The sequence below is a fragment of the Anser anser genome (genome assembly GCF_964211835.1).
Source record: "Anser anser genome assembly, chromosome: 4".
Classification (NCBI taxonomy): domain Eukaryota; kingdom Metazoa; phylum Chordata; class Aves; order Anseriformes; family Anatidae; genus Anser; species Anser anser.
This window is the reverse complement of record NC_139724.1, coordinates 33,969,490-33,984,496: the sequence shown is the minus strand read 5'-3', so window position 1 is coordinate 33,984,496 and position 15,007 is coordinate 33,969,490. Positions and strand designations below refer to the sequence as shown.

Below are 15,007 nucleotides of genomic sequence, written 5' to 3'. Positions count from 1 at the left end.
GTAATGGATTAACAAGTTACCATCCTTCTGACTTCTGCTGTTCATTTTCATCCCAGTGCCAGAGAATACTACCAGCTCAGCTGACCAAGCACAGCTGTCTGCAACAGCATGGTAAATCAGAGTGCTAAATCTATGATAAAAAGTAACCTTTTTGAACCAGTAACTTTTAAAAGGGCTCAATACTCTTGTTTGTGTGTCTTGTGGACACGTGCTTGAAACTGGTAAACAATTTCTGTGATTTTTCTCCACCTAGACAATACCTAGATGTATTTTGTGACAGAACTTTGCCTCTTGACTAAGTCCCCAGATGACTGCTCCTGATTAAATACTCCTGATTAAAAAGAAAACAGCCTGACACTTTCAGATGGGACTGGCATCCTAACATCAAAAATTCTCCTCTTCTGCATGAAACCTGAGCCAACTGCTGCTTATGGTCAACAGCTTCTGTTGTTGCTTCTACAGATGAACACTGGTAGTTTTAGAAGCACTGGTTTGTGTAATACTTTGTTATGAATCCATTCTCGATGTTTACCATTTGGCAATAGAAATAGGTTGAAATGAGCATATACAATCTTGAACTTAAGTTTAGAGGAGGAGATCTCAAAATATGGAACGGGTTACTCAAAGATTAGTGTATGAGGTGACCCTCTGCATGCCTGTCACAATAATCTGGAGGATATTGTAAATGTTTTTGGATTGTATTGTGTAAAATGTTATTTAATGTATTGTATTGGAAATTATTCTTACAGCATTATCCAGAAAAGATAGGGCCTCTATGAATAGCCTCTTCAGCCACAACGTTTAAATCCCTCCCTTTATCCTATTAGCAAAAGTAGCCACAAATACATTTGTTGGCAGCTGTCCACCCAGTTAGGGCTTTTGATTTGATTTGATCTTTTTACTGCCTATGGTTTCCAAAAGATTCTCTGCCATTCTTGCCATCACAGCTCTCAATATTTGGAAATTCTACTTTCATTTTCTAGTTTATTTTAATTCTATTTAGTAAATCTGTGTCAGAGGGAATAGAGGATACATCTATAATGAAGCTACAGCTTCAGCTACAATGTCTACCGTTATTATTTGCTCAGAAGTGAAGAGCAGAGCCTTATTTTTCAAAAAGATGGTTCTACTCAGGCTCTGACAAGGGCCAGTAGAAAACAACTGGAAGAAAAGAGCTGAAGAAAGCAAGCTTCATTCATCTACAGAACAGCTTCTCTGCCTGGACATTAGCTCAGACACAGAGAAGTACTGTGTGTATGAAGGTAAAAAAAACAGATATTTCTAAAGGACTTTGGCAGTATTTGACCATGCAAGTCTTATTACACTTTGAGCCACTTTGCAGTGCTTTGGAAACTAAATTGTAGCGTATCCTTGATTCCGGCTGCAAAATACAGAAAATTTAAGATAAATGTGATCAAAGTTTAGTAAAATCAACAAAGTGTTTTTCAGAACTGACAGCAGTCTAAATTACCTTATTAAATTAGAGGATGCAATTAAAAGAAGAAAACCTTATATTTCTGAGTAGTCCCTTTCATCCTTTGGTCCCTCAAATAACTTGCTTTAAAAAGGATTGAGAGTGACAAGAGATCTGTTACCCAAAGCAGAAAGTTGTAATACAGGAAAAGTTTTAACTTACCACTCTTTTTACTAGGTCACCACTGTTGGGTTTGCCTGCTGTGATGTCAGAGGTGTTGCCAATAGGCTTTTCAGCAGGAAGTGGTGGAGGGCTATGAGGGATTTCATTTAAAGCTGTTAAAAAAATAAAAATTCCAAATGAAAATCTAATGAATAGCTTCTTTACACAGACCAAACATAGATAAGAAAATCCACCTTGTTTCGGTGCACCTTTTTGTGAACACAACTTCCTTCCTCAAAGCCAGAGCAGCCAATGGTCAGGACCACCAACAGACTAGTGAAGGGAACATTGTAACTCTGACGTTGACTGTAGGAGTGCTTCCCATTCTGCACAATGAATCTTCACTTTACTCTCAGGACACCAGCAAGATATTCTAGGGTTTCAGCTGCAATACTTGTTGATATAATATTAGACGAGCAGCAGAGTTTCTGCCCCTGGGAATGTTGGACTCATTACTGGATACCCTGAAACACCATCACCATCTCTCAGCCACATTTCTAAACTGGCTCACTTTTTTCAGCTGTCAGCTCCTGGAATATCCTTCAGGCTGGAAAACAGCTGAGGGTTATTTCAAGTAACCCTGAAAGATCAGGAGACTTGGATGGAAGAATCTCCGGAAAGGTAAAGGCAAGCAAAGAAACTCTTGTCTGCTAGAAAAGTCATGGTGATAGAACAGAAAGAAAGATGGGAGCTCCCTGGTAGTCTGTAAGGAGCTAAGCAAATTTAGGACATAGAAGAGGAAACAGTAAAGTTCTTACTATGGAAGAGTGATGATCTCAGTCTCAACAAAGATACAAAAACCTGAGATAAATGAGATTTGTTTTAAATGACTCTATCATTCAATTCTGGGAAGCACTTGGTCAAGTTTTATCAGCATATTTACTAATATTTTCATCTTTATATATTGAAATTTTGTCATCTATTTTACAATGCATTTGCATACCAAGAAAATTCCCTTCTTACCAGAAACTTCAGACACTTAAGCTCTTCTGATTTCCAGTCTTGGAGTTACATAAAAACATGTATAGACAGCCTGGACGTTCATAGACTAATGACAAAAATGAGAACAGATTCTACAGAAAGGACAACTTTAAGTTGCTCATTTCATGAAAAGTACTCTTAACAAAGAAAGAACACATAGGAAGGAGAGGTGGTGTTTTTAACACCTCCATTGCACTACCATGATCTAAAAGACTGGTGTTGATGTTTAGAAGTGCATTATTTCAAGGATAAATACATTATAACACCCAGGAGCAGGTAATAGTCACTGTGTTGGTAGGGACTGAGAACAGGGAATAGAAGTTAATGAAGTTCATCCACTCTTCTAAGGTAGTATGATGAGAAGTAAAAACAATACCTGCTCGTAATTGCAAGGGATATCTTCTCTTCAACATACCTTACTGATATATAAAGAACATGAGAGATTTATTTATTCACACCACTTCAAATCTTGATATATGCACAGATGGTCTAACTTCTCTGCCTTTTCTGTTTATAAACCAAAATTAAAGGAAATAAAGGAAGAAAAAAAAGCTCCGACAACTAGAAAGCAGGTGCTACTTTCAGTGATTTCTAAGTGTAAAAACTGAAGTGGAAGTTTAATGCTTCCTTTCTAATCATAGCTTAACAAAAATGCTAATGAGGAACTTCTAAAGCACTGGAGCTCAAATTCTTAAACATTCAGCTCTGCCCTCTTTTTGATAGTGGTTTTTTTTGGTTTTGTTTTTCTCCAGTTTATTGTTGTTGTTTTTTTTTTTTCCTTTTTGTTTTGCACTGGTTCCTAACAGACAAAGGATGACAAAAGACCTCTTGTACTAAGACCATGTAGCCCTCTTACAAGGTAAATGCTACTACACACATGTCACTCCTTGACCCAATTGCACTCTTCTTGGGTGTTTTAACTTTTAACAGCTTACATTTCTACAGCAGCTCCTACCTGATAAAAGGTTACTCTGTTTATTTGGAACCTGCTCCTGTTCCCCCACATCCCATTAATCTTCCAGTCACAGCCTCTTATAGAGCAGTCCTTCACACCCCTCTTAAAATTGTAATTAAGTACACTATGACTGGCGGTCTCTGTAGAAAGTTCAGTTGCCACTAGAGAGCAGCAAGGGACTGGTTATCTACAAGTTCAAAAGACTCCAGATAAGGAAAAAAAAAAAGTATTTTTTTTTTTAAATTACAAGGAAAGATCTCCTTTGTGGAGATTAATTATGTTGGGTTCCGTACATTAGTTTGTAAACATATTCTTCTAACTGAAAAAAGCTTTTATTTATGATCACGTATTAACAGAATGTCTTTTCCTAATTGCTTTATCTTCATTCTTCTCTGCATTTTTCATCACTTCTACTGCATTTCACACATACACAGAGGAAAAGAAAACCCGGGGGGTTAGGAGGAGAGAGAAGGGATCTCAGGGAATAGTGAGAGAAAGTCTTAGTAGCAATGCCACCAGGATATCTTTGGCTCTATACCTACACAATTTAGTAAAACTTGAGTCTGAAATACTGCTTTTAAGAGCTGTCTTCTGATCTCTCTTCCTAAGTTTTGAGGATAAAACATAAGGCTAAACTTCAGCAGCTATGTACTCAAGGACTGAAAGATCAACACAAAGACCTTGTGGCTCTCTGATAAACTTCCACTCTCAGATACTGTCAGTGTGATTTGTAAAGTTGTAAAGGATTAGAGATGGAAGGCATTAGGGATAAGATAACTATCAGAAAACTACAGACAAGAGGACCTTGCCACAAAATAGAACAAATCAGTTCTTGGCAATCAAATTCTCGCATGCCTTTTTTATTCCCTCAATTACTACCAAAACACTACAGCTTAAATGACCACGGATTTTGATAGAAGCTGTAAAAACTATGTTTACAACCTGACTAAGCTTTTGAAGCAAAATTTAATACACTAATGTGGTTCCTCTGACAAGTGCAGGCCCTGCTCCCAGGAAGCTTGGGAGCAGCATTAAACTATCCTCAGCTGATGTCTGCACATAAGTCAATTTGACCGAAGGCACAGCTCAGCAGTATGGGTTAGCTGACTGAATAAGTTTGCTTCTGCTGCAAGGGTCTCCTCCAGCTCTTCTCTGCCAGCATTTAGATCTCTCCCTGCCACTATTTCCCCCCTGATATGCATTAGATCCATAAAATTTGAGGAGCATCAAGCTTAGTGCAAAGGAGGGCACCAGACAAGGTAGCTGGGAGACAGGGGGAGAGGAACGTGACTGCCAGCCACTACTGCCTCCCACCACTGCTGGCCATCTGTTGTGTTCAACTGCACTGCGGGATTCCTTTGACAGCTAATACAGCAAGCTAACAGCAACTCAATTTGGAAATAGTAAGTCCCAATTAAAATGGTTTCCTGGTAAAGATTTTTCAGACAATTTGGGAGAAGAACTTACATTTCCCGGGTTTAGCTGGAATTCGGATAACAGTGGGTTTCCGTGCTAAAGCTGGTTGAGCTGCCTGTTCCTTTGCTGGTTCACTTTTGGAGAAGAACTGGAATGGATCTAGAAGGAAAAAAAAGCCCAATATATTTAATATGTGTTTGCTGAACACAAATCTTACCAGTTATTGCATTCCTCTTTACGCAAGTTAATATTTCACACCCAAGAAAGTCATAAAAAAATATATAAATCTGTTTCCAGGGACAAACATTGGGCTGATGCAAATAGAGTAGTCAGCTCTTTGTAAATAACATATCTTTTAGGTACATCCACTATCATAGTCGAGTTAACACAAACATGTTACAGATGCCTTCTGGAATTATATAAGCCACTGAAGAGCAACCGCATTGCTTGATAATAGGGACCCAAAATCAGGATGGCTTTGGGGAAATGTATTTTCATCACAGTTGCTTTAATGTGCTGTGAACACATTCGCCACTAAGTTTTAATCAGTAAAATCTTGCCAAAGCTAAATGGTTAGCTCTACAGAAGTTTTATCTTTATGCCTACAGAAAGAAACAAACAAAAAAGCAGAAAGCACTTAAACATTACTGATTACAGTATGTCTTTGCTGTAGAATAACTAATTCCCTTGGAGATTCTGCGTCATTTTGCTGATTATAACCCTGAAGTCATGGTGAAGACTGGTTCAGACCAAGGACTCAGAGTCGTCCCTGAGCTGTGTCTGTCCCTGCCTATATCACTCATTCCTCTACAAGCCTGTCCAGTCATTCCATCAGTAAGACAGGAGCAATGTTTTCTATGATTAATAAACTTAAGCACTGGTCTCGTATTAATAGGCATGGGAACATATGTGCATGTAGAAGGCAGCTGTAAAAATACTCGTACATAAATAAAATCCAAATCAAAGGGTTCTTTCTCACATACACCATGTCAAAGAGCAATACTTCATTTCTACCTGTTCTATGTTGTTAACAGATGCTACCTTTTTCTCTGACATTACTAAAAACTGCAGTAAAATGGCAATGCTTAACTGCATCATAAATGTGTAAGGTAGAAACTGGAGAAGCATTCTGGCCAATAAATTCTCCATGACATGCATTCATAGCCCCAACAACTGAGTTTGATCTCCTCTGGTGGCCTTTTTAGATGTGTAGCTCAATGAGATGTTATTTATGGAGTGTCAGAGTCTCAGAGAGGAAGCATGCTGGGCATCTCTTTAAATTCTTCGGGGCTTCTCTAAAAAAACTTATCTCTTCCCAAAACTACCACCACACTTTCTGACAAAGTTGAAAATACTGTATTTGATAAAACTCTATCTTCATGTTCAACACTTAGAAACAAGCAAACAGAAGTTATGTAGTGCGAAGTCATGATTTCCTATAGATAATTTGGAACAATGCAACCCAATGCGGTTTATCAATGCACTTGCAATCTGTGTCTGGGAATGTAAAATAGACTTAAAATATCCAGAAGTACAGTATTTACTTATGAACTTCATTACAAAGCTTTTAGCACTTCAATTTAAAAAGCCTTGGCATTTTTCGAGAGGGAAAGACCAACTACATTAAGCTCTTTTTTATTATTTTTACACTAAAAATAGGCCCCAAACAGCTTCAGACAGGCTCTAGCACCAGCAAGGACAGCATGCTGCATGGCCCAGGCATGCTCCAATGCTCGTCTCCTGCTAGCCCCTGGCCCAAGGCTCTTTGTAGGTGTATCTGTCAGACAGAGGTGCAGGGCTTGTGTCACAGTCTGTCCCAAAGCCATGACATCTACCTCCTTACAGCCTCCCCAGATCTGCTGGGGTACCTTCATGTCGCATCGCAACTGCGAATCAAAGCGCACCGATTCTTTCCCCCAGACCGCTTGTAAACAGCTTTGGGCATAGACATCAGGTACATTTTAGAAGGTAAGCGTAAACCTGCCAGCTTGGTTAAGCTACTGGTAGCACTAGGCAGTAAAAGGTTTAGGTCTCCTCAGTGAAAGCTGCACCAGAGCAAGAGATGTGCTAGAGAACTGGAAAACACAGACCACACCAGGGGTGTGAGCAGTCTGGCAGTACAGTAGTTGCAAGAAACATAAAAACCCCACTCTCAGAGCAAGCCTGCAGTTAGCATTTTCCTTCCTTTCTTTACACCTACATCTGCTAGCTACACTGCCAGAATTTGAATTGCATTCAAAAAGATTTACCTAGTCTTAACTCTTATGATGGTGTTCAGAATGATTTCAGTGCTGCTGAAAAAAGAAAACCCAAGGCAGGGTTTCCTCCGCTCTCAGTCAATTACCTGGTGACCGTACCCCAGGTACACCCATAGGGGCAGCAGGGCTGTGGGCCCTTGGGGAAGCTCGAGGCCAAGGGTACCCATGGGAAGGTGAGCAAGGCTGGTAGCGGGCTCCTGGACGCAGCAGGGCCATAGGAAACCTCTCAGGCTAACCTTCTGCAGAGGTGAAGGAAGCTCTGCAAGAATGGTGAGGAAATAATTGTCCAAAGCCTCCATCTCATAAAAATATAGACAGAGTAAGACCAAATGTGGATACCCTAAACACCCCAAATAATCACACACCCATATTCTTACAAATCTGGAGATTCAAAAGTGCACAAAAGTATCGTTTGTTAGCTGCTAATCATTTCTGTGCATTGAGCTGGTTTTCCTGACCATTCAACAGTTGGCTGAAGTCTCCAAATCACTAGATTTGAGCAAAGTTATTTTTAAGTCTTGGTTTCCGTCATTCTCAACCCGAGGCCGAGAAAACCGTTCTACAAACCTTAGTTTTCCACTCATTATCTTATGTTCAATTATACTGTTGTCACCTCATAATTAGTTTAAAACTCATTACCTTGTTTGTGTCATTCCATTCCCCAGTGCTGGGTTTGCAGCAGAAATTGGCTGAGTAAACGGCTGCGCTGCTTTGTGCAATGGGACTGACAGCATATCAAATTTTTATGTTGTTTAACAACAATTGGGCATCTTTTGAGCATAATTCATGGAAGTGTGAAAACAGAATTGTTAACATACTCATTTAAAGCTTCTCAGCTCAAGGAAATTAATCTGCGAGGCATTTTTCATAACACATATCAACAGACTTCAATCGATCTTTTTTATTAAACTTTTACAATGATGCTTAAAGCCTGGGTTTTCCTGAGTCTCACTTTTCTGGAGCTTCTGTTTCAAAGGTTTATTTGATAACATATAATACTGTGCTGCTTTGTTGGTAAGGCAAATGAAAGTTGTGTATCCAAATACACCATATACCATCTCTTTCTTTTACCAGTTTAGGAGAGAGTCTTTTTGCCCACTTCCATTTATCATCCTTTTTTAAAATCAGAAATCAGCAGGTTACAGAACAAACATTAGCTTTCGTCCCTGTGAACAGGAAAATGGATAGTTTTCTGAAGCATGTATTGGTGGTCTTTAAGTAGAAGGTAGTGAGATGGAACAGATACCTCAGCAGCAATAAGGGGGCTCTCCAGACAAATCAGATGTGGTACGCTGAAAGCACAGAATAATATAATCTACTGCGAAGAAGTTCGGTCCTGCAAGAATTACTCTCAGCACACAAAAACAGCATAGTGTAAAATGTGTTGATGCTGACATTACAACACTTGTCACTACAGAAGTATGCAACTGTGTCTACTTTCAATGTTTAATTAAAAAAAAAAAAAAAGGAAATCAGCAGCTATTACAGGCAAAGCTCACACATTCTCTTCACACAGAACATAATTATCATTGGGGTCACCAGGGGCTCCCAGGAAAAGAGGACAGGCCAACCCCCCATCAACAACTGCTTTATTAAAACCTAGCCTAGCAAAACCACTCTTGGCTTTGTGGAAGCAGATTTAGCTCACACTTGGGGAAGATTTTCAATAACAGACCCCTCTTAGTAATATACCTGGAGATCCACTGGAGGTCTGACAGATAGCATCCCAAACAGAAATGGGGTCCATGCTTAAGAAACACTGGGAAATACCAAAAGTCCGACCCTTCAGAAGTTCTAAATTTCAACCTCTCTGCAAACATAAACAGCCAGATCAGACCATGTATTCTACTGAATTCCAGCACCAGTTATTTTCCCAACCTCAGTTTTTCCCAGTCCTTTTCATCAGGGAAATTAACAGTTCACTGTTCTTCGAAATGGTACTTCTGACCCAGAAAGATTTACATAGTCTGTGCTGCCTTTCTCAAAATATGCGATCTTCAACTCCCTCTGCATAGAAAATTGCCATGGTCTGATCACATCCATGTCTTTCAGCAAACTGGGAAATTAAAAAAGAATAATAATAAAAAAAGAGACAATGGGATGTAGGCTCTTCATGATGTCAACTGTGCCTAACACAAATATAAGCTCAGGTGAAACTCAGGCTCTTTGGCATTCTCCTAGGAGAGGAGACCAGGTCACTTAAATAGAAGGAACGCAGCATTCAGGAGTAGACCTAATATTGCTTCAGAAATCATTTCAAAATTAAAAATGGAGCAGAGACAAGCAAATCTGCTTTTATAATGTTCTAGGATTTCTTTCTCCCCAGTCTACACAGTCACTTTTCAAGACTAGCTCAGTTACTTCGGTAGCTACTATGAACAGACTGCATAGTCCTGCTTCATCCACAGATTTACATTGCATCAAGCCCAGGAGATTTGATATACCTGATAGGCACAATTAGTCAAGCAGGTATTTGAGCAGGCTACTAAAAACCTCTTACACATAACAACCTTTACATCTAAGTAGTTTTTCTAATGTTGTTGCCAAAGCATTAGCTTTATTTCTGCATCTAGTTATGCTGTACCAAAAGCACAAACCACCAGAGCAAGCACACAGTGATTGCAGAAGTTTCTTCGTGAGGATTATCTCCCCTCCCAGAAAAGGAAAGATGGTCCAGATGCCCAAACAGAAATTTCACTAGTAAAATCAAAAAATGTGTTGTGCAAAGACTTACAGATAGTAAGAATTTATCTGGCAAAATTTATTGCTACTCAGAGCAGAGGAAATACAGTGTACCACTTGCATAGGCATTAGGCACTGCTCTCTACTCACTGATGACATCTAATGAAAGGCAAGGCAACTCAAAGCCAGCAATCATTACTTTGGAGGAATGAATCTGATCTGAAGAATGAATGATGTTTACAGGACATACTTGGGTTGTGCAGAAGGAGCCATCAGCACAACAAAATGCATGAAGTCACGGAATTATGCAGAGTTTGATGTTGTCCAAAAGGTATCATTAAAATTTGATAAAAGATGCAATAGAAGACCCAGTGTTAAGTACTTGTTAAAAACACAAGATGTCCTTAACTGAGCAATGGAATACCTCATCCATGGTGTTAGAAAGCTGAAAAACAAAATGAAATCCACTACTAGAAGCACAAAGTTTCTTGGGCTATTGTAAGACTTAACGGCAATACCAGCATTTATAGGGTGTAAAACTACAGCACTATATAGTGCACAGAGACAGATTAAACAGACCTTTTCCAGGCTTTGGCTATCATCAACTTTTTGGCATTTCTCTCTAAAACTGAGTGAATGCCCACACTTACTACCTGTGTGCTTCAAAAAAGCACAACAGTTTAGTGTGGACAAGGTAGCAGTGAACTACTAGAGGTGACAGTAATTGCACTGCCTTTGGCATAAAAGGAGCACTAACACCAGCACAAGTTACAACATAAGAGTTTGGGGACTACTGAATCTATTTCGGTAGGGTAAGAACAGGGTAGCTGAAGTTGCAAGAGCCTTCAGGAGGTCTCTAATCCAACCTCCTGCCCAGAAGAGGTCAGCTATGAGGTCACGTTGCTAGAAATTGGCTGCACAACCTGGTCTAACTTCAAAAATCTGATGCTGGAGGGCATTTGGTCGTACAGTGGGCGACAAAACTAAAACCCAAGATTACCCCAGAGATTAAGAAACACAGCCTCACCCATTCTTGCCTAACAATGGTAATGCTCGTTCATTGATAAGAGAGTCAAGTGCCTCGAAACAGGCAAGCTGGAAATCTCCACAGCAGAGGATCCATAGTGGAAGAAAGCAGGGCATACAAAATCTTTTTAATGAAGATTTGGAGGACAAAGGAATTTGTAATGTTGTTTAAAATACCTGTGTAGCCTCTCAGAATAATCTTGCATGCTTCCAGTGAAGGAAAAAAATACTGTTTTGTTTATAAATGCTTCTTTTAAGTAAGCATTTTGTTGGTTTTTGTTTGTCAGTCTTCCTGATCAAAAGATATCTGCATTTTAAGTGTTATTACAAAATAAATAGATTTAATCATTAGAGAAGAAGGTTATCATTAAGAACATTATTACTTGCAAGTTACCACTTAACATGTATCGACATGGAGCTCAAAAGCAAATTTGTTTGAGTTTTAAAACCCAAAGGGCTCATCACCTATTATGAGGCTATGATTTAAAACTTATACTGGTTTCCTGAAATTGGCTATAAGGCCTTCTCCTGCGGTAAGACTGGAGGCACCTACAAGCTCCTTGGGGGTCCAGCTTAAGTTCACTAAGTAAAAATCTGCAGGGCCTGAAGAGTCAATGGATGCTTGTTACCACTTGTGCTGGAGATTGTCAACGCCACAGCAAAACCAAGAGGGCACAGCACAGGCCTCCAGCTACTCCAGCCCCCAGGAGAACGCCTTCAGGTAAATCTCGTTTTGTCAGTGGCTCAAGCCAAACAGAAGATTAAAATGGATGAGGCAGCTCACTCTGTTCTGAGGATGACACCTCTGGCAGCAAGTCAAAAAGGAGACAGGTAACTTAAAATAGCCACAAGAGTCATCAGGAGTAACACAGGAGAATACTGAGGAAAATTGCATTATTTTGAAGATAGGTCTGGAGTAATCTACCAGTTATAAACGTTTTAGGATGTTTTTTTTTTCCCTCTTCCTTCCTGAGGAAGCAATTAAAAACAAGCAGCTGGGCAATATCCCCACAGAAGACAAAGTTGGAGTTACTCAAGCAGCAGTTTTTCTGAATTGGGCCACAATATCACACAGATGCCACCATTCATGCCACAAGAAGGAACAACATATATAAATAGACAGTAATCACTGGTTTGGTCATTTTTCTGCCCATACAGGCAGAATTGAACTTTTATACTGTGAGGAAGTAAGTAACTAAATAGAAGAATTAAGAAATGCAACCATTGCATTACTGTTAGAATTGAAATACATTAATATGAGGAAAATAAAACAGAAAATTGCCTCCTGGTAAGGATAGACACTCTCTATGAATTACTTTTCAAAACATTTGGTTTAAATTAAGTTCTGGTATATCGGGAATAGAGTGATCAGTGAACTATATGATGTCTTGGAGAAAGAAGGCAAGGGGAAAAAAAGACTCTCCACGTGTAAGAAAGAATTAAAATATTGTTGCAAGATCACCTCCAGGTTTTAATTTAAATATGAGCTTCAAATGCACATATTTTACATGTTACCTTATTTTCCATCTCAGGACTTTAACAAGCAGGCACAGTACATGCTTTAACACAGCCACTGATGGGAGTTACAGGTGAAATCATGGATCCACTGAAGCCACGGAACTTCTACCCAGCTTGGCTCACACTAGGATTTCATTTCTTAGCCTTTTTAAATATGGACTACCAAGAAAAGATTCCTCCTGACACATTAGTGAAACCTGTAACCTTATGGAACCGCACAATCCCAGTTACCAGCTATAATTGAAGTGTAAAAATACTCTTTATGATTCAAAATATCACAACTGTCATCAAAGCATTAACATGTCAAGATTTATGGTTCCAAGTAGACGCCTTCAAATTCTAAGGGACTGACTTGAGCAGGAGTAATTTCATTAGGATACAAACGCCTCTGAACATTATCTCTAGCCTTTGAGTGCAAAATTATGCGGGCACTTAAAACTGGCATCAATTCTGGCTGTTGATGAAAGGAGCTGTTCCACAGATTTGTCATTCTTGACTTTTCCTTCCTGGCACTTCCCTTGGGCCAGCAGCGGAGACATGAGCTGGATGCAAGGTTCTACCACAGTTTACCTCTGAACCTCCTAGTTGTCAAGCCTCCAGTGCTCCGACAGACTTCAACTGGCACAGTGGGTGCTGAAAGCTTTGAAAGTGATCTTGGTGTCCCATGTCTCAATACATGACAGAAGAACAATTTGTTTTGCTTGTGTTTCACCTTTTCATGCAGATGCTCCCCTCAACTTCTGCACCCTTCCAACCATCAACTGAATGCTTCACCTTCTTCCTTGCGCATAAAGTGTTAGCGGAAGCAGTGATCAATCTGTCCAAATCTATTTACATTAGCCTAAGTCCCAGATGCATTTGTGCTGTCTCAGAAAAAAAAAAATAAGTTCTATGAACATTCTAATCTGTGATGCAAAACTGCTCTTTGACAAAAATCTGTTGGTGCTTAGTTTCAAACACCGCTGCATAAAAGCCTTCCTCCTTTTCTAGGGTTGCCATAACAACAAGGAGAGTGCTGTCATTTTGCTAAGTAATGACAATGACAAATATGTAAGAAATACAAAGGTTTGGGGAATTGGGAGCAGGATTACAGCTTCTCTTCCTGCCTTTACAAAACATTTTACTGTGGATTCATCTTGCAAATCCTAAGCTGTTCCTATGGGAACATGAGAAATAGCTAGTGTTAGTGCTCTGCGTTGCCTCATTTTTCAGAAAGCCAGTGTTGTTCTTGGGGATGCTTTGTCAAGACTTAGCATGGCATTAGTAATCAAGGGTATAGCATATGATCTTCGCTCGTAAATGCCTGCAAAAATCTGGAAGGATTCCTAATTTTACAGTGCAATAAAGTGCTAAGGCTGTCAGACCTTGTTTTCTTTTCTACATACAAAGGTGTTACAGCAAACATACCATTTTATTAAATGAATAAAATCATAGACTCAAGAAATGAGTAACCTTTCTGGAATCCTAGGTGTTATTCTTGATTAAATTAAGAAGGAAATACTTTCAATTCTTATGGTTAACAGAAGTATTATTCAGATGATAGTTTCAACATGAAAGCTGATCTTTTCAGACGATTTTCTTTGGGATGACTGAACTTCTGATTTAACAGAATTATTGTTATTTTATTTTTCAGGGTGGGGGAAAGGCAGACTTTTAGGGCACACAGCCAAAACATCACTTTCCTTTTTATTCACTTTCAAAATGTAAGAATTCTCTTCTCTCGCCTTCTAGTTGGAAGTTACATTTTCCCTTTGTTTATTGTATCTAATCATCAAAAGGCTGAAACTACAAGTTTTCCCTCAAATGCACAGAAACCAACAATCATCCCTCCTGCTTCTAACTTTCTTCTAAAACCATCACATGCACAATGGCTGTTGTACAACTGCAGTCTCCAGACCTGATGATCTTAACTCTGTTCCCAGCTAGGTACTGTCAGTCACACACTTCAAAACTCCTCTCCACTCACCTGGTACTCTTCCTTCCTTCTAGGTTTGCTACAGTCTCTGCAGTGCTCCTGGAACCCATCAGTCCAAGAAAAAAGAGGATGTGGATCCCTGTAGAGCTAATCACCTCTCCTGCAGGACCTTCTGTTGCCTTATTTCACTGCTTTCATAAGCTGCTCTGAGGTTTGTATGTCTGTACATGTTGACCTGAACAGTTTACAGCTGTAAGGGACTTCCTACATCTGCCTTGGGCTTTTTATGCCAACGTAAAATGGAAGTGATAACAAGTCGGAACTTCAGCTAACAATATAATCCACTACCTGTAAAGAAATCACACTTGCTAACAACCATTAATATTGATTTACTCTGACAACTACACACTATTTGTGTGTCTCTTTGCAGAGTGCTGAGATGTTTAATGATAAATGAGCTAAAAAAAGGGGGGAGGGTTTAAAAATCATAGTTTTTTAAACATGCATTTTGTATGACATGCCATCTGTTTTAAAGCAGAGCTCTCCCTGGATTGTAAAGGGGCTGGTGGGCTATATGTGATATACTTGAATACTTAGAGGGAAAAACCCATTGCTGTTAA

General features: G+C 39.4%; 1 protein-coding gene across 6 annotated transcripts in view; it reads right to left on the bottom strand.

Annotated features, from left to right (window-relative positions):
• Nucleotides 1-15,007, bottom strand: part of SH3D19 (SH3 domain containing 19) — an 83,348-nt gene that overhangs the window by 17,861 nt on the left and 50,480 nt on the right. For all 6 annotated transcript variants that reach the window (XM_083836334.1, XM_083836335.1, XM_083836338.1 and 3 more), the window contains 2 exons: nt 5,040-5,147; nt 1,637-1,749 (listed from right to left, as the gene is read on the bottom strand). In XM_083836334.1, coding sequence (XP_083692460.1) covers nt 1,637-1,749; nt 5,040-5,147 — 221 coding nt within the window. The remainder of the gene's footprint in view (nt 1-1,636; nt 1,750-5,039; nt 5,148-15,007) is intronic.